Source organism: Sphaerodactylus townsendi, linkage group LG01 (genome assembly GCF_021028975.2).
Source record: "Sphaerodactylus townsendi isolate TG3544 linkage group LG01, MPM_Stown_v2.3, whole genome shotgun sequence".
In the NCBI taxonomy this organism is placed as follows: domain Eukaryota; kingdom Metazoa; phylum Chordata; class Lepidosauria; order Squamata; family Sphaerodactylidae; genus Sphaerodactylus; species Sphaerodactylus townsendi.
This window is the reverse complement of record NC_059425.1, coordinates 56,424,944-56,445,424: the sequence shown is the minus strand read 5'-3', so window position 1 is coordinate 56,445,424 and position 20,481 is coordinate 56,424,944. Positions and strand designations below refer to the sequence as shown.

Genomic DNA, 20,481 nt, shown 5'->3' with positions numbered 1-20,481 from the left:
TATACTGGACAATGTTCGGGTTGGGGTAGGAGGAGACCTTTTGTCTTAAATCCCATAATAAATTTCTACTAAAAAGGGGAGAAGTTGATTTTTGCTGAATCCCTTCCACTGCACTCCCTCATGCTGTTCCTGGAGGTCCTCTGTCACTCAAAAGCTACATTTTGGAGAGCATTTTGGGCTGCAGCAGGAGCTGCCAGCCTCACCACATGATCCAAGCCCTTGTCTGCAGTCAGTTCATCTAACTCTGAAGACCTTTGCCTGGAAAGAAATGAAACTTCTACAGTATCATCCTATTACAGTATGTGTCTGTTAACAGGAGACATATCTTCATTCTGAAGATTCTTGAGCACTTGCCAAATTGATATGAACTTCATACCATTTATTTTTAAAAAAATCTGACACTTCCCAACAGTCACTTAAACTTTGGTAGATGTCAAAACCCTCCCCTCTCCTCTCTTTACCCTAACTGTTTTAGAAGCATCTGGTTCTAAAATTTCTGGCACTGATAAGACTAAGGAGTAGTGAGGCCTCAGATTGGCTTTTCATCATATTACATCTTGCCAAGTGCTTTGTGACAGAGCTAACAGATACTTTATGGATGTTCTTGCTTTTAACAAGACATTTAATATATTGTGACCAAGAGGAAAAGGGCTCTGCTCGATTGATGTATGAGGTTCGTACCTGACTGAGACCTTTCTCAAGGCAACTCAAAATTCTCATTTAAAAGAATGTTTTGAATTCACTCTGCAGCATCCAAGATTAGATTTAAAGACCTGATCAGATGAATTTTATTCTACCCCAAATGTACCATGTATAAGGAAGCTAAACTATCATAGTATTTTAGTACTAAACAAAAACATTGCACCTCAAGGCCATGTACAATGTCTAAACCTAAATGAAAGCAGGCCATCAAAAATCTGCTTGCTCAATACAAGAGAGACAATTTTGATTCATATAAACAAAGAGACAAATCAGCCGAAAAGCTTGCCTGAAGACCTGCTTAAAAAGGGGCTCCATCTACAGTGTGCTAAAGATGTCCGATCAGGTGGTTATAGAAGCATGAATCAGTACAGGTGTCCAAGAGGGTGAAAAGTGTTTGCATTAAACACAGATGGGTAAAAAGCATTCTTAGCAACGACCTCAAACTTTTTCTCAAAAAATAAGGATGAGGTCCAGGAGCAATCTAGCCTCTCTACTTAATCTGACAAGATAAGTTTGATCCCATCATTACTGAATGAGTCCAATCTCTCAATCACATCAACTTTCCCACCTAGCATCATTTCCATCTTGTCTGGATTTAATGTCAGCTTCTTCCCATCATCCATTTGACCATGGCCTGTTCTATTCCCCACTCATTCCAAAGAGATAAGGATATTAAAGCGCTTTACAATGAATTGAATGATCTTCCTTAGATTGGTATGAGAAACATCAAGTCATTTCCTCTGTTCCAAGCATTTTCTCAGACTACTTGCAATACAGAACAAAAACGAAGGTCAAATGAGAACAGGGTTCCCTCTCTCTGATATCTTTCCACTCTCCGTGGCACAAGAAGTCACATAAATACAATAGCAGGACACATCTGCACAAATGAACAAGAAAAACATTGATAATATGGTGGACAGGCAGAAATGCCAACCCTATGCCCATCTGCATTCAAAGGAGGTACCATGAAGAACTTGGAAGTGGCGTAGGAGGTTAAGAGCTTGTGTATCTAATCTGGAAGAACCGGGTTTGATTCCCAGCTCTGCCGCCTGAGCTGTGGAGACTTATCTGGGGAATTCAGATTAGCCTGTGCACTCCTACACATGCCAGCTGGGTGACCTTGGGCTAGTCACAGCTTCTCGGAGCTCTCTCAGCCCCACCTACCTCACAGGGTGTTTGTTGTGAGGGGGGAAGGGCAAGGAGATTGTAAGCCCCTTTGAGTCTCCTGTAGGAGAGAAAGGGGAGATATAAATCCAAACTCTTCTTCTTCTTCTTTCTACCATTTGAGTCTTCAAGGCCATTTACATGGCATGAGATACCTAAAATAAGACCTAAAGTAAGAAGCATAACCTAACCATGGCATAAGATACCTACAATAAGACACATTTAAAACAACACATCAAATTAAATTACACAGCAAATAAATGAGGAACTGGACGGCAGTGAATAGCAAATCTGTACTGTCACTAAAGCGAATAGGACTGATTTAGGCTGACATCTAAAAGATAACAATGACAGTACTAGGTGATTAGATTTAGGGAAGGCACCTCTGGTAACTTAAAGTGTCCGGCAGGATAATATGGGCCCCAAACCATTCACGCCCTGCTCTTACTGATTTGCTGCCTGGCATGATGTCTAAGATGTACTAAGAAAAGGGTACAATGCGAGTTCTGTTGCATTCTCCCACACTGAGCTCCACAAGTACAAATATCTTAGCAAACTCTGTGTTACACTTAGCAAGCTCTGTGTAAGTAAATTTTGAGACTACTTAAATCCGAGCATTGTTGAGTTGAGGTAGTCAAAAAGTAATTATTATTTGCCACTTGTTCATACCAGCAATTTCCAAAAGACATTGGGAAGCACAACTGTGTAGTTCCACTTTGAACTCCTATGTAATGCCACTGGCTATGTTCTTAAAATGCCTAGGTCAGAGCAATGAAATTGTAGAAACTCAGTGAAAATTCTTTTTTAAGCATTCAAAGAGGTTGTGGTTATTCTTGTGAGGATATTGGGCATGCCACACAACAGAAAGCACCTTTTTCCCCAAGATAACCCCTCTCCCTCCTTAAAACACACTTGCAATTTCATTATTCCATTTAATCTACCTCTGTCCTGGGTGGCAAATAAATCTCTTTACTATGGCTGTAGAACAGAGAGAGTGTGAATTACGTATTTATTTGTACCAACCATTGTTCAAATTAAAGTATGCAACCTTTTGAGTTACACAGAGCAGTCTCTGTGGCTGGATAATAAAAAATAAAAGGTGAGGTAAGAGAACAGAGGAAGATTTCATGTTCAAAGATAATGTGCCACTGAGCTCTGGATGCCAGGAACACAACAGGGGACTCTTTAGGTCTTACTTGTGGGGTTTCAGGAACTCTAACCCAGCAGAGCTTTCTGACAATTTAACTGACTGTCCAGTATAACAATCAACCAAAGGAAGACTCAGGAAAGCTTTTGTGTACCTTGAACCCTCATCCAGTGTGCTCTGTTATGGGATTCAAGGCTAGATCGTATAAGGAATGTACAGTTAGCATTTTATTAATGCAGATGTGACACAAACCATACCCATTCATGGAGCCAATGCTCTGAATTCAAGCTGAATTAATTTTCACATCAGGAGGCAGTTAGAAACCTTTCAAACAGTTATTCTGGTGCTTCACTGTCTGGTCTAATTTCCCTGGATAGGAGGAGAGACAGGAGAGGGAGTGAATATGCGACACGCACCTGACAGGGACATTTTGCCCAACCAAAAGGTTCACACTGTTGCCAATCACTGCACCGTCTCACTGAACGAGCAAGGCTTTCTGATACATGCAGGCCACGCATCTGTGTGAGCTGTTCTGTTCCCTGGGGCTATTCTTGCTAGTTGGGGTTAGATTTCCCTGGCACTTGAAAGGAGGCAGGCAAGGCAGCCTGAAGGGCAGAGGAAATAGAAGAATGGGCTATGGCTGCTCCCTGCCACACACAACAGGCAGCCCCACCTGCCTTGTCCACTGGAGAGGGAGGGTAGAGGCATAAAGCTTCCCCCCCTCAATAAAAAAGAGCAAAAACACGAAACAATTTGGGTGATGCAAGAGGTCAAATTCAGAGGCAGGAACCTCCCGGGCATTTTTACTGTATTTAAAAATAGTCATGCCTGCCTGTTCACAGCTGAAGCAGCATTATTAAACATAAGGAGTGTTTGGACAAAGGGGACCTCATCCTGTCTCCCTCCCACTTACCTTACTGAGCTTCACTGTTTGGAACATTTTCTTCTGGGCAGGTTACACTACTGAACACTAGCCTGGATAGGAATTCCTCCAGGATGAAACGAACAGAATAGCGCAAGGCAGTATGGGAAGAAGAAAGGTTTAACTCTCCCTTCTTCACGTGCACACACATGCACACTCATGCACCCATTTACATCTTCCTGTGTCCACTCAGCAAGGATTTTAATAGCAGTGGTCCTCCTTCTCTGCCAGCTGAGCTGCAACCACAGTTTACAGAGGTGCACTTGGAGGGCACAGGATTGAGGAGTTACATGAAGATGGCAAACAGCAGTGAAGAGGTGAACAACTTGCACAAAAGGCAAAGGTGGGAGTGTAATGTCCTCACTTCACTGGCAAAAACCATCAGGCTGAGGAAGAGGTTTGAGTACCACAAAAATTGTTAGAATCCAGCTAAAAGGCACGTTATCTCTTGCTCTTTGCCTTTCTTGCTCTGTGGTGCCAATCCCATTAGAAACATGTCAATAACTTTTCAAAAAGCACAGTGGAAACTGTGCATAATAAAATGAGGTTCTGAGGCAAGGAAATGCTTCAAAACAAAGACCATGTGTTTATGCTGTGCTCTAAAGAGCGACAATAACACAGGCTTTAAGGTCAGTCTAGGTAACATCTGGATGTCACTGACTGGAAAAAAACTTGACACCCTCCCCCTCACCCCCAGCCTGGAATGCATCTTAATTCACAGACCCACCTTCTGCATGGTGTAGCACAAGGAATACCGATTCCTCAGAGATGATGTACTTGTGCAGAGCCACCATGTTGGGCACACAGCGGGGGATGATGGTCTTTCTCTTCCTGCTGTACTCGCTACTTTTCCTTAGACCCTGACAGAGAACAAAAAGGTCAGTTGTACCCTCAGTTGCCTTTGGTGCCTGTTGTGCTCTGTGCTTATCAACCAAACTAATCTATCCGAGTTACTCTAGGCTTCAGAGAAACCACTCATCTGCTGCTCTATGCCCCTCAGTCCCCTGAGGCCCTGCTGATGGCATCTGGCGCAAATCCAGAGAACAGAAGATGGCACAAAGCTGCCATTAAAATCAATTACATGGGTCAATGTTTTCATTAGAATCTCTCACAAACCAAGTCATCAGGATGACACTCCGTTTTGTTTTCCTTGTGACCTTTTTTTAAAAAAAGAAAAAAATCTTTTTCGGGGTGCTGTGCTTTAGTTTAAAAGTCAACTGCCATTGTTAAACCTGCTCACATTCCAGAGGCTAACACAAAATATTCCCGTTTTTATAGAGTTCAGTTAAACATAAGTTTCCAAAAAAAGGAAGATAAAATGAAGTGGGGAACATGGATTGTTTCCTGAAAAGGTTAGGATTTCTAAAGGTGGTACATACATGAAGTATGAGGGGAGCAATGCTGTGGTAAAAACACAAACAAAACATGTTTCAGTTCTCTAAGGTTGTAGACATTAACCGTTTCATGGCTGTTGCCAAAAACAGCAGTCCTTTGTCTCCTCCTCCTCCTAGTAGTGTCTACTAAAACTAAACATGCAGAGCAAGTTTTGCAAGTTTCCACACCTTCCCTTCACTTCTGTAGTGCAGACAGGAAAATTTAAAACATGGTGAGTTTGTGTTGTGCATTTTGCTTTATTAGATATTGCCAGGAGGGAAAGGAGGAGAAGTGGGACTGCTGTTTTCCGTGGCAGCCAGGTCTTTCTCTTAATATCTAGCCCCAGAAAAACACAATTAGGCTACCAATTTAAAAATAATTCTGTTAACAGGGAAGTTTTCATGGAAGGACGAATTTCAAAAGGGGAAAAAATACTGATATTGCAAAGTGTCACTTCTCTGCAGTTATAAATTGTCTCTATTAGGCATGTGCGGCAAAGACCTATATATCCAAGTAGATCATACACTGAATATGACCACACACCAGGGTGATAGAGCAGCTAAAAAAGCAAATGCAATTTTGAGCTCCATCAACAGAAATATAGGCCGTTTCCGCACAGCCAAAAAACATCGCCTCAGAGACGGGAAAAAAACGGTCCCTGGGCTGCTGTTCGCACAGGAGGCACTGCTGCATCGCAGCAGCACCGTCCTGGCTCCCCCCAAGCGGCGTGAAGGCGCCACTTTTAAATAATTTATGCTGGTGGAGGTTCGTTTCCGTGGCTGTACAGAAACACCCATAGTGTCCAGGTCACGTGAAATGAAGATATAACTTTATTCTGCACTGGTTAAACCTGCCTTGGAGTACTGTGTTCAGTTTTGGGCACCACCATTTAAGAAGGATGTTGACAAGCTGGAACATAGAGGAGGGCAATGAAGGTGGTGAGGGACCTGAAGACTAAGTCCTATGAGGAAAGGTTGAAGGAGCTTGGTCTATTTAGCCTAGAGAAGAGATGACTGAGAGGTGACACAATAGTCCTCTTCAGGTATGTTAAGGGCTGTCATATAGAGGATGGAGCAAAGTTGCTTTTTGTTGTTCCACAAGGTCAGACCAGAATCAATGAGGTGAAATTAAATTAAAATAGTTTTTGGATAAATATTAGGGAGAACTTCCTAACAGAGGGGTTCCTCGGAGAAACAGACTTTCTCGGGAGGTGGTTGGCACTCCTTCATTGGAGCTTTTTAAGCACAAGCTAGATGGCCATCTGATAGCAATGCTAATTCTGTGAACTTGAGCAGATCATGAGAGATTTAGGGAGTTGGGTATGTTTACTTTGGCAAAGAGAAGGTTAAGGGGTGACATGATAGCCATATATAAATATTTGAAGGGATGTCATGTTGAAGAGGGAGCAAGGTTCTTTTTTGCTGCTCCAGAGACTAGGACCAGGAGTCATGGGTTCAAGGTGCAGGAAAAGAGATTCTATCTAAACATTAGGAGGAACTTCCTGACAGTTAGGGTTGTTTGACAGTGGAATGCACTACCTCAGAGTGTGGTGGAGTCACCTTCTTTGGAGGTTTTTAAACAGAGCTGGATGGTCATCTGTCAGGATGCTTTGATTATGTGTTCCTGCATGGCAGGGGGTTGGACTTGATAGACTTTATGGTCTCTTCCACCTCTATGATTTTATGAGATAGAGGGTGGGAAGGGATGAGTCAGTGCACAGCTCTCATGGTCCTTTCTTACATGCCAATGGCCACTTTGGGGCCAGGAAAGAATTCTCCTTCTGGCCACACTGACCAGGTATCCTGGAGTGTTTTAGCTTTCCTCTGGCCATAGAGAATAAGTTGCTGGGAGAGTATTGCGAGGGGGGGGGGGGAAAAAGTTGCTGGGAGAGTATTGCGGGGGGGGGGGGAGAAAAAGTTGCTGGGAGAGTATTGCGAGGGGGGGGGGAGAAAAAGTTGCTGGGAGAGTATTGCGGGGGGGGGGGGGCAGAGAAAAATAGTTGTGAATTTCCCGACTTGTACAGAGGGGTGGATTAGATAACCCATTCAGTTCCTTGTACCTCTATGCTTCCTCAGTAATATGGTGTTAGGTCTCGAACCTTAAGCCAATAAATGGACTCTGTGTTGTTGATCAGTAGTGTTTATTGATAAGCTCAGAGCACTAAAGCTTGGCAAAGCCAGTTCTGGCAAACCTGGCCTTTGCCATCCCCTTTATCGTCGTTGTCAGTCCCCTTCCTATTTTCTCAAGAAGTTTGAAAGAGTTTGCGGAGCCGAGGCACCCCAAGGTCGGTGACAAATAGTGATCGAGAGCCACCTGGCATCCTGCCCCCACGAGCAACAACAACAACAACACCGTATCTCATGAGACCAGGGTGTCAGGGGGAAGACTAGTTATCTACAGAGCGTGTGAAGCCATAAAGTAAATATCAAGGAAAGAATGTCCCAGGTGGCCGTGGTAACATAAAGCAGGCTGGTTACATATACTGAACGTCAGGGGGAATGCTATCTAAGTGATTGAGATGCACTCCTAATTCAATGTAACTGCTTGCAACTATATATCAATGCTGCTACAAGATATACGTGACCAGCCTGTTTTATGTTACCGCTGCCCTCTGAGGCATTCTTTCCTTGATCTTTACTTCGCTACTGTTGCTACTGATACATGTCTATATAATAATAGACTTAGGTCCAATAGCAAGCCCAAGCTATAAGCTTGCTCATTTGGAGGAGTACAAACCCATCCAGAACAGGAAACATCCAGTTCCTGGGTCAGATCTTCCCCCCATCAAATTAGCACCTCTTATTTTGTTGGGACTGAGGATCCCTCAATCACAAAGATTTCAAAGATGATGAAAACTTTGGCTGCAATTTCCCCCTGATTTTCTATCTAATAGTGAAAAATGCGGGGGTGGGGGGGAGATAGCAATACATTATGGAACACACGGAAAAGAGTAAAAAGTAGAAACTGCTGGCCAAGTGTGCTGATTAAAATTCAGGGTAAGCAACATTATCACTTTCATTTCCGTAAACCCTGCTTGTTAACACATTGGTAGAGTGAAGAGGGCTGAACTAAGGAGGACAATTGATAGTTTTGTTCTAAAGCAATGAGTGAGACAGAACGAATGGCTTGCCTCTCCAATTTATGTGCTACTTCTGCCTTCTTTGAACCAACACAGCAATAACTCTAAAAATATGACTGCATCAGCATGCCAAGTGATTTGAGGAGAATAATGATTTAACTTACCTTCAGTATAAATGTCTGCTGTGTTCTAGTGTCCATTACCAGTAATACCTAAATGAAACACATTTTTAAAAAGGCGTCCAATAAATATGAAGAGCTTTAACTGATCAGCCATTAAGACTTCCCCCTACAGACTAATGTCACTTATGAAACCCCACTAATATGTACAATAGTTTATTATATTTTTATGCAGATACTAGAGCTGTAGCACTGGGTTGATTAACCAGACATTAGAACAACGCCAATACACAAAGCAACAGGAGTCACATTAGAAGGATCCTCCCTACTGTTCAGAGGTAATTCCACTTTTAAGATGTTGTTTGTTCTGACACATTTATTTCTTAGAATCATTGTTTTATTCACATGCAACTTTATGCAGGCTGCACATTTATCAAGCCACATATTATTAATCAACTAATATGTTTGGTTAGGTGACCATCTTAAGAGATATACCTTTACAGAATTACAATGTGTACATGCCCTTCACAAATAGCCCTGGAACGTAGACTATACATGCAGAAAGAGCAAAAATAAGCTCTAGATTGTCATATCCTCCCAACCACAGGCAGAGCACCACACAAATGCCAACTCCACACTTTGAGCACAGGTTGGCTTTTGGATCCCTAGGCCACTCACTAGCCTGGCAACCAACCAACCAACCAACCAACCAACCAACCAACCAACCAACCAACCAACCAACCAACCAACCAACCAACCAACCAACCAACCAACCAACCAACCAACCACACACACACACACACACACACACACACACACACACACACACACACACACTGCTGGCCTAGCACCTACCTGCCCCGCTTATCTGGGAACATATGGATATAGGTGGACAAGGAGCCACCCTCTGACTTGGATGGGTGTGACACTCTGCAACAGTACAGGAGTTGTCGGTTGACTGCTTTTCCTCCCTTCCTCCTTTGCAGGAGAGTGGCAGGAAGGGGGGAAGCAGGCTGAGTAACAGGATGAGTTCCTACTCCTGAAGCTGCTGCAGCCCAGGCGTGTGCAGCCCCAAGCCGGCAAGGCGCTGCCTGCCACCACTCCACAAGCTAGGCTGCTTTGTAGATTAGTAGCAGTAGCTGAGGAGCAGTGGCAGTCACCTACCCTTCCTCTATCCTTCACAGGGCAGGGTGGGAAATAGCAGCAGGGAAGGTAAGCTGGGCAACCAAACCCTGGCAACCAATGCCCCTGCCTCTGCCTACCATTTAGGAAGTGGCTATTGAGCTCCAGGCTCTGCTCAGGGCTGTTTCTTGCCACATGTAAGACTCTTTTGACTCCCCTGGCGACCCCCCACCCTGCCTTCTGGCACCCCAGGGCAATCTCCACCTAATGAGCAGGAAGTCTCGTCTGAGCACCTTGTGAGTGGGTCAACCAACACTGAAAGAGACACTGGATCCAAATGTGCTCAATGGAGGACAGGCATCCGCTTCTTTGCACTAGCACAAAACTGTTTAAAATAAATGAAGAACGGGTTGTGGGAGGGACAAGTTCCAGCCAGCTATGTACTTGGTGATCCCTATACTTGTTTGCTGGTATATGTGCAAGAAAAATAAGAGTCTGGGGTTGTTGTTTTTAAAAAATAAATAGAATAATAGCAAACCAGGTACAGAAGTAAGCAACCTTATTAGATATTTTATTAGTTGTTCAAATTGGTCTGCTCTAGCGCTTTTGAATAGGATTTTCCTAGCTCAACATTATTTCAAATTTAAAATAAAATAAAATAAATCCACTATGTTTAAACTGCAACACAATCAAGAATATCACCAGAGAGGCCCAATGGAACATTAGCCTAGATCCAACTACCTAGTTTAATATACAGAAAGATAATAACGAATGAGTGGTGAGGGAGGCTGTGGAAAGGTAACAAAATCCTATATTAGCATGGTGTAGTGATTAAGGGCAGGTGAACAGAACTTTAATTTAGAGAACCAGGTTTGATTCCCCACTCTTACATATGAAGCCTGTTGGATAACCTTGGGCTGGGCATCAGTTCTCCCAGAACTCTCTCAGCCCTACTTCACAGCAGCCCATAATGCATGAAGCGCTTTCCCCGAGGCTGTTTGCTCCACAGAGGGTTCTCCTTGCATTTCTGTTTATATACCAAAAGGTGAATAAAGTCTGCTGCGCGGCTTGCTTGCCCCACTTCTGGGTCACTCCCAGTCATTGCAAGATTGCCAGCTTTGCTTTCAAAGCTCTTTAAATGTTTGTATCATTATTTCTGTGCAATAATATCGTGTTTTTCACAAAAGTCGATAGAAAGGCAAGAAGTTGAAAGGGGGTAAACACATGTGTGTTCTTCTTCTCTGTCCAAGGAAAGATTTTTCTAATGATTTCGAGCCACTTAGAAAGAAGTCACAAACAAAAGAAGCAGATCCAGCTATTGTCTGAGGGAGGTGGACTTGCCTTGGTGAAGTGCTGGTGGGCTGCGTGCGCCCCTGATGGGATCCTTTTCCCCGTTCTATCCAGCAGGGAAGTTGGCTGCCAGGCATGCTCCACTGGTGCCAGAGAACAGCGGTTTTGCCTGGCTCTTCCTTTGCTGCTGCTGCCATCGCCTCCCCCTCCTCTCTTTCTCTCTCCCTCCCTCTGACAGAGAGTGAGGAGTGGGGAGGGGGAGACCAGAAGGAGCAGCAACCCCAAAGCCAGGGAAAACACTGAGGTTTCCCCACTCTCAAAAACAGTGGGGCTTCTGGAATTTGCCACACCGCAAGCCTGAGCGTGTCTGCAACCAAAACTCTGCCCCAAAGGGGACATACCCTCAGTGCGGGGCACAGAACCAGTGTATAATAGGCCAGCCTGTCTGTTGTGAGGAGAAGAAGGGAAGGAGTTTGTGAGCCATTTTGAGACTCTGTATGGTTGAAAAAAGCAGGGTATAAATCCAAATTCCTTCTCCTCCTCCATACACTTAATGAATTTCCACAGCATAAACTTGTATGATTGTAGAACTAATTGTAACAGCTTTCTTAATTATCAGAGAAAACAATCTACTTACTGCAAGCACAGAACTGCAATAGATTGAATTTTTAATTTTGCTCGAAAAAATCTATCTCCAAATTAATGGAGTAAAATCTATTCAGAATTTCATTCATATGAACGTGTGGACGCTTAATGACCTTTCAATAGTTGTGGTATCTATATATACAGTGGACTGCTTTGGGGGCTTGGAAATTTATTTACTTGGGCTCAAGTGCTGATTTTATGCTGCTAGGTTGGTGAATTTTCTATCAAAATTTTACATGACTACAAATCAGGGCTATTTAAAAACAGAGTAGGAATTGATGGGATAAATCATAGCAGGAAAATTGGGTTTAGCTCTTCCTGTATAGCTGGAGAATGAGGCAGATTAAGAGATAAAAATGGTTAAAAAGTGATGCATCAATTTTCCAGGGACTTTGTCTTTTCAACCAAGTTTGTTTGCAGTTAGCTAACATTCACATTGAGGCAGTAAATACAAGAACATATGCGATTTTTTTTAAATGTGCCCTTTGACTGTCAATTTCTCCCAAACAGGTGTTGGTTAAATGATTATAAATTGGCCCCTGGATGCACCTCTTCAACTGAGCCGTACAGGACTGGAGATAATATAATTAGAGTAAAAACATCAGGCTGGTGAATGCTTTCCATCTGTTTGGCAATAATGTTTAGTTAACAATAGTCTTTAAAAAGAAGCACCTTCAACTTCCCTTCTTCAAGTTATTTATAGGGCAATTCTTAACACCCGAGCACTCTTGCTAACAAGAGCTTTAGCCACTTGGAAATTATTAGCCATACGGCTAATTCCGAAAAAGAAACGTCTGCCCACAACATCTGCAGCTTTCCAAATTTACGTGCAGCAACCTCATTTTAGAGTCATTTCTTAATGAATGGACCTACGACTCTATATTAATATTATCATAGCATACGCGAAGATCATAAGGAGCCAAGCATTTTAAAAAATACCAACACTAGACTAATCGGCAGTGAAGCTCTCAGCATAAAGGACAGAGTAAATAGCTTCTTTAACCCTCAAGAGGGCTGGTTCATTTGTAGACAAGAAGACACCAATTTAACAACACTGCTCATGGCTTCACTCACCTTTCTAAAGACAAAAATCTAATTTGGACTAATTTGGTATGATTGTCTTCCCAATCAAAAGCACCCCAAACAGACTTTCATTTCAGGATAAAACAACTGCTGTAACCAAACCCCCATGAAATAATTACCTTTGATAGCATATCATTATTGAATGAATACAATTAACAGTAGAGTTCCTTCCTCTCCTCATATTTGCTCATCTATATCTAGGCAGTGTGCAACTAACGTATGCTCACACCATCGCATCAGGAGCAGCTAACATATCACCTACAGGCCCCTTTTCCTCAGCTCTCCACAAATTTAACCTGTATGACCTTCAGTGCAGGCCACACATCCAATTCTTGACAACTGTTGTTGGTTGTTTTTGTTTTTGTTAAGGTTTGACAATCTGTGGTCAGGCCCTGTTTTTCAGTGATATCACAGACAAGCAAAATGGGATGTCCTGACCACAAAAAGTGAATAGCGGAATGACAGAATCACACACATACCTAACAATTGAGGGCACTGCTCATCCGAGTCTTGTTTTATTAGCTTGACACTTAGTGAGAAAAGGCAGACTACACATGAAATAAATAAATGCAATATAATTCATGAGCAAACTGAAAAGTCCACACAATTTCCTTAAGAAGCATTTAGTCCAAGGTTCTGTTTTCCCGAGCAGCCACCCAGGTACCCCTGGGAAGCCTGCAAGAAGGGCATGAATGTCACTGCCCCCCAGCAAGCAGTTTCCAATGGCATATAGCTTCTTAATATGGAAGATCCATTTACTTATAACAGCTAATATATGCTAACAGATCTATCCTACATCAATATGCCTATTTAATCTAATAGCTATCATCACTCCAATGAATTCCCCATATATTGTATTAGATTTTTTTTGTCCATCTTGAATGTTACTGCTGCTCAGTTTCACAGGTGACTCTTAATTCTAGTGTTTGGGAAAGGAGAAACACAAATTTGTCCACTTTCTCTACCCAATTGCATAACTTTTTCCTCACTAAATGCTGTGGCCTTTGCTCAAAGGGAAAGCATTTCCTTGACCACTGCTTTCTGTGCCTTTTCCAGCACCAGAATATGTTTGCAAAGGGTGGCCAGACCTGAATGCAGCATTTACTGTGATCCATAACATATATTAATATAAAGCAATCATGTTGTAATTTTATTGAAATCCCTTTCCTAACAATTCCTAATATGGATTTTGCTTATTTATTGTCCCCAAGCTCTCTAACCATACACATTGAGCTATTCACACAACACAGATGTCTTCCTTGCATAATCAATGCCATCCAGTCACACTGCCAATTGATATGTTTAAAAACGTGTTTTTATTGCCCCATTGTCCCACTTCACACTTTCTTGTAGTTATTCTCATTCTTCATTTTTGCTCAGTTTTGAGAAATTTGAGTTTAGGATTTTACTATTCTGAATAATCTGAAGTCATCCACAAACTTGACCACTTTGGTGCTAATGCCTGACTTGACAAAATTTAGGAAGATAAACACTGACACACCAAAGGTACTGAGAACCCTTCCCATTACAATCAATAGCCTAGTTCGAGTTTTCTTTTTTCAAATCTGTCTTCTGATTTGCTGTAAACAATTTTGCATCTTCTCAGTGGCAGCATTTTGACTGGCAACCAAGAAACTGCTGATCAGAGATGCTTGAATACCATGAAACAGGTGATTTGTAGGATAGCTCTTTCAAACCCAGCAGAAGCTAACAGAAGATGGGGTGACTTATGGCAGCAGTGAATGGGAGGAACCCACAGAAAAGTGGTATGAGAATGAATACAGACAACTGAGGAAAATATATGAAATACAGACCAAATACAGACCAACGGTATGCCAGACGTTCCATCATATTGACTACAACTGGTGGGCAGCTTTTGAACTAACTTGCTTAACTGATCAACTACTACTCACATGCTTACTGAATTCTCAGAAAAATCCAAAAGGTTAGTTTGACAAAGGCTTTTTTTGCAGAAGTGATGTTGAATCTCCCTTAACAAGGCTTAATCTTTAAAAAGGTTTCCCACTAGTATACACAGAGGCTAATTTCTCTGTAATTTTAAGAACATAAGAACATAAGAACAAGCCAGCTGGATCAGACCAGAGTCCATCTAGTCCAGCTCTCTGCTACTCGCAGTGGCCCACCAGGTGCCTTTGGGAGTTCACATGTAGGATAATATTGAAAAGCCAGTAGCCTTCTGTGGCTGTTGCTCGAGCACCTGGACTGTTGATAAGACATTGCAATCTCAGTGCCAAAGAGGATCAAGATTGGTAGCCATAAATCGACTTCTCCTCCATAAATCTGTCCAAGCCCCTTTTAAAGCTATCCGGGTTAGTGGCCATCACCACCTCCTGTGGCGGCATATTCAAACACCAATCCTGCGTTAAGTGAAGAGTGTATCAGCACAGTAGTTCACAATTCTTCCCCAGCATTTCAATGAATGCCCTGGTTCTGAGTATTTGTGAGAAAGGAAAAAATTTCTCTCTGTCAGCATTTTCTACCCATGCATAATTTTATAGACTTCAATCCATGTATCCTCAGGCGTCTCACTCCTCCAAACTAAAAGTCCCAAAGCGTACAGCCTTTCCTCATAAGGAAGGATGCTGCAGTCCCTCAATCATCCTCGTCGCCCTTCTCTGCACTTTTTCTATCTCTTCAATATCCTTTTTTGAGATGGCTGACCAGAACTGAACACAGTACTCAAGTCGCGGTCGCACCACAGCTATATAAAGGGCATGACAATCTTTGCAGTTTATTCTCCAATTCCTTTCCTAATTATCCCCAGCATAAGGAGTTTGCCTTTTTTGCAGCTGCATTTGGGAGTTGGAAACATTACATGGAACCTTATCAATGGGCCGCCCCAAATCACCACGTTCGGGCTGATGGCGCGACACAAACTTTCTGTCAGAGTTTTGGACTTACTTTATGGTGCATGTTTTGTTGGGCATTGCCATTTCTTAGCCCACTCACCACAATTTATCAAGGTCCGGCTTGGAGCTCCTAGCAATCCTTTATGGTTCCTCGCACCACTACATGAGCTAGTATCATCTACAAACTTGGCCACCACGCTACCCACCCTACTTTGAATGTCATTTATGAATAGATTCAAAGAGCACTGGTCCCAATCTGGATCCTTAGGGGACACTACTCCCTACATCTCTCATTTGTGAGAATTTTCGATTTTACACCCGCTCTTTGCTTCCTGTTTCTCTACCAGTTTTTAATCCATAGGAGAACTTCCCCTCTTATTCCTTCATTGCTGAGTTTTTCTCAGCGGCATAGTCTCTGAGTGAGGAACTTTGTCAAAAAGCACTTCTTTGGAAATCCAAGTGAACAATGTCCGCACTGGTTCCCCTTATCCATCATGCCTGTTTACATCCTCAAAGAACTCTAGTAAGTTTAGCCAAGACAGGATTTGCCTCTGCAAAAGCCATGCTGACTCTTTCTCAGCAGGTCTTGCTTTTCACCATGTTTATAATTTTATCTTTAATGACCAGATTATACTAATTTACCAGGAACGGATGTCAAAACTGACTGGCCTGTAATTTCCGGGTCCCCCTAAGATCCTTTCTTAAAGATTGGTGTGACATTTGGCCATCTTCAGTCTTCAGGGATGGAACCTGATTTCAAGGATAAAGTTGCATATTAAAGTGAGAAGATCCAGCAATTTCCTGCTAGAGCATCTTTAAGAACGCTTGGGTGAATACAATCTGGGCCAGGGGATTTAGTAACATTTAGTTTTGCTCAATGAAAGCTGCCAGAACTTCTTCCTTGTCTACCACTATCTTTTTGTTAGTTCCTCAGTTAAGCCTCCTAAGAGCTTGGACAAGGTGCGGGAAGGTGCCTCACCTCCTCTTAGGTGAAGACAGATGCAAAAGAATTCATTCAACTTTTCTACAATCTCCCTGTCGTCTTTGCTTTTACCCTTTGTTCCTTTGTCATCCTAGCTTGGACCTACAGCTTCCCTTGCTTTGGCTTCATAGCGCGATGTACTTGAAAGAACTTGTTTGTTGCTGGTTTTGATGTTCACAGCCATGTGTTTCCTCATAATCCTTTTTTTGCCTCCCTTTACAGCTAACTTGCTTCTCTTTTGCCACCATTTGTGATTTCTCTCTGGTATTCTTCTATCGGTTAAGTTGGACTTCCATTTTCTAAAAAGACATCTTTTTCCCTAATAATTTCCTCAAGCACGTCCCTTATTAACCATGGTGGCTTTCTTTTGGACTGAGGCTGCCTTTCCTAACCTGCAGGAGCACATTCCAGCTGAGCTTTTGTGACTGTGTTTTTAAATAACCTCCAAGCATCTTGGACATTTTTGACTCTCTTGATTTTCCCTTTCAGCTTCCTGCGCACTATCCCCCTCATCTTTGAGAAATTTCCCTTTCTGAAGGCAAATGTAACTACATTAGTAGTTGTCACTTGTTCGCATTTTCTGTTCCCCTTATAAAAATTGGTGTTATGTTGGTTATTTTCTAACCCTCTGATGAGGCCAATTTAAGTGACATGCAAATGTTGACATGAAATGTGCATATTTTATTAGGAGAGCAGTATCTTCTCATTATTCCATATGTACATGTGTAGGTTCAGTCCCATGTCTCTCCAACCACCCATTTCAGTTCTTAATGAAAGCAGAAGCAAACACATCTTTTTAATTGTTGGATGCAGTGGCCAAAAGAAGAAAACCAATTCTGCTGCTTCCGTTCTGTTTAGCAGAGGTATTTCTTTTCTTTGTGACTTTATTCAGTATGTAAAGCAAATGCAAAATAAAACCACTGCACAGAGCCCATTTGTATAACTGCTGGGCTACATCACTCCTTTGTGTAATGAGAAGACAGCTCACCACTTACTGGCAAATACCAACAAATTTCCAGGTGATGATGAACCACCGTTTTGGCACAGGAAAGCAGCTGTGACGTGTCACAGCATTTCATCAAATGATTACCGTGCCCAATCAGCCCACATCATCTCAAATGTTTGCCAGATTCCAGAACTAACAAAATTAGGGTGTGTCTCAACCAGCGTTAGTCACATTACGTTATTTCTACAGTTTTTGAAGACACAGAACTTTTCTAAACCAACACTGAGCTCTTCTATAATTCCAACCGCTACCAATCTGCAATACAGTCTGATTGCAGATGTGAGAATTCTTCAAGGGAGGAGCAAAGGGTAGCCTGAACTGGGCTAGCTAAGAGACAGCCGTGAACCAAACAAATTAGGAAGGTCTCTAACAGGAAATGGAACATTTGTAAAATATCACCTTATAAGAAGAAATTGAAGAAAAACACATTTGATTTTGGAAAGGAGAAAACTGGAAATTGACCGTGAAGAGACACATCAGAAGATGTTAGTTCAGACTAATTACAAGGATATTTTTACCTTACTAGGGTTTGAAGTAAGAGCAGTGTGGTAAGCTACAGTACTGCAGTCAAAACTCTGGCCCTTTCCGCCTTACCCAGGCGTTGTATGAAGCCTAGGGGACCGGCAAAATCACCGGCTTAAGCGGCGCGCCGTCTTCCCGGTTCTTTCTGGGACCGTCCATGCGGTTCTTTCTGGGACCCGTCCCGGTTTGATTTCGCTCGGAACGTCGTTCCGCATCCATGCGGAGGCGGCATCGCGACGAGTCGCTGAGTTTAATCCCAACAGAATTCGGGTTCAGGTAGCCAGATCAAGATTGTCTCAGCCTTCCATCCTTCCAAAGTCAGTAAAGTGAGTACCCAGCTTGCTGGGGGTAAAGTGAAGATGACTGAGGAAGACAAGGGCAAACTACCCTGTTACCATTTGGATGTGACATCACCTTATAAGTCAGCAATGGCCTGGGCTTGCACAGGGGACAACATTTACAGTTACCTTTAGGGCTTGAAGTAATCATCAAGGGACCATGTGTGTGGATGTGCTTGCCAGAGTGTGTAAAGTTCTGTCGAGTCGCAGTCAACTTATGGCAACTTCAGCAAGGGATTTTCAAGGCAACTGAGAAGAAGAAGTGGTTCACCATTTCCCTCCTCTGCAGTCTTTCTTGGTGATCTCTTTTCCAAATACAGACTCTGCTGAGTTTCCAAAATCTGACAAGATCAGACCATATTATGCCACCTTCTCTCCCCTGCCCTGCATATATTTTTACATTACTTCCACCTATAATGCCAATAGACACTTCATATTTTTATGGCTTATAGGGTCTTTTAAGCTGTTCCCTCACCACATACCTTTGCAGCTTTTCTTAAACAATGTGATGCCGCCTACATATCCATGCAAGTTTGCAACCCAAGTATCCAAGTGACATCTAAGTGAGCCATCTGGGGGGGTAGGGCAGCACATCAACCCCATCACCCAATCCTCTCAAGGTTTACTGCCACAAATACCATCTTCTGCCTCGATGCTAGTCTGTATACTGGGGCTGCATTTAGCTGCAGGACCGACAGTTGAAGCCTCTTATTTTAAATATTTTGTAGCCAAAACGTCTCTTCTTTTCTTCTTCAGTAATAAAAAAGATGACGGCAAAGCACTCACAATGCTTAAAAGATAAATACACAGATAATATCGAAAAGTACAGCCAGAAAAAAACAAGACTTCAGCAGAGTCTCTGTGCTTTTGACGGTAGCTTTACTCACCAAATCAGCAATCTAAAACTGCCAAATGAATGTAATTCAGGCCAAATTATTATAAACGGTACTGCAGGAGTATGTCAATAATATCTATGGCAGTAAAATACTTCTTTTGGAGAAAGGCTGCAAAGAATGTAAAAAATATCTTTTAAAAATATGTAAAGTTAGAATTGCCACTTACATTATGAAATTAACGGCATGATACCAAGAAATGCCTGAAAAACATCAAAAGAGGTGCAATCCAAATGGATGTTTACTACCTTGTATAAATATATACAACTGCAACCTTGGTTCCATGTTAGCAGGTTTAGGTGAGGAAGGGTGCTAATTGAATCAAAATTCCTTCTCTCCCCTGAATCCAACTCAGGGCAGCAAAATTTATTGTAAACAGGTGCCTACAATTCAGTTTACCAAAAGGAAAAGAATGGGCTGGCTTGTACACAATAAATAAATGCATTCATAACTAAAGACAAAACTGGTTGGTAGATAACCACCATGTAGCCTAAAGAAAAGAGTTGTTTTCAGAAACCTTTAAAACACAGAGAAATTAGCAACTGATTCAGTATGCTAATTTTTTAATTAAAAGATACTTCTGCAGCAAGAGCTCTTTCATATGCACTGCTGACTCTTCATCAAACGCAAAGTTACCAACTTAACACCAGCATAGCTGGTGGCAGCCTGAAGGTTTACCATCTGCCGCCACCCCAAGTCACGGTGGCCACCTTCAGAACATATGCATCAAAGTGCCAAGATAAGAGATGGAAGGATGCAGCAGAAGTCAGCAGAAGGGGATTCACAAGCCCAGAGGCGGGCAACAGGCAAGCCACCAGAAAGAGTGAATATGGCGAGCCATTAGTCACCTTATGCAACTCCCTACCAAGGTCACAGGGGACGTGAGTGTATGGAACGACGAGTGAGGAAAAAATGAACCAATCTCTGATTATTTTAAAGTAAACAGAGTAAACCCTAACAACTTCAACAAAAGTTACCCACTGTATTTTAAGGCCATAGTTTTTATTTAACCTTCTTTATCAATATAAAAAGGAGCTATCTTTTTTATACTTATAGTCCTTCCTTTGCATCAGCAGCATATTTCTCTGTCTGGATAAAGCAATCATTGCCACAGCAAACAAGGAATGGCTATTTTAAAGATAAGGTTTTTGCAGTGTCATTCATTTACATTTACCAAATGAAAATTAATTTACCAAAGGGTGCTTGCCAATAGCTCATCTTCA

The 20,481-nt window shown here is 42.3% G+C and overlaps 1 protein-coding gene across 4 annotated transcripts in view; it reads right to left on the bottom strand.

The window, feature by feature from the left end:
* Window positions 1-20,481, bottom strand: part of RPS6KC1 (ribosomal protein S6 kinase C1) — a 115,528-nt gene that overhangs the window by 29,922 nt on the left and 65,125 nt on the right. For all 4 annotated transcript variants that reach the window (XM_048490853.1, XM_048490769.1, XM_048491016.1 and 1 more), the window contains 2 exons: window positions 8,553-8,600; window positions 4,663-4,795 (listed from right to left, as the gene is read on the bottom strand). In XM_048490853.1, coding sequence (XP_048346810.1) covers window positions 4,663-4,795; window positions 8,553-8,600 — 181 coding nt within the window. The remainder of the gene's footprint in view (window positions 1-4,662; window positions 4,796-8,552; window positions 8,601-20,481) is intronic.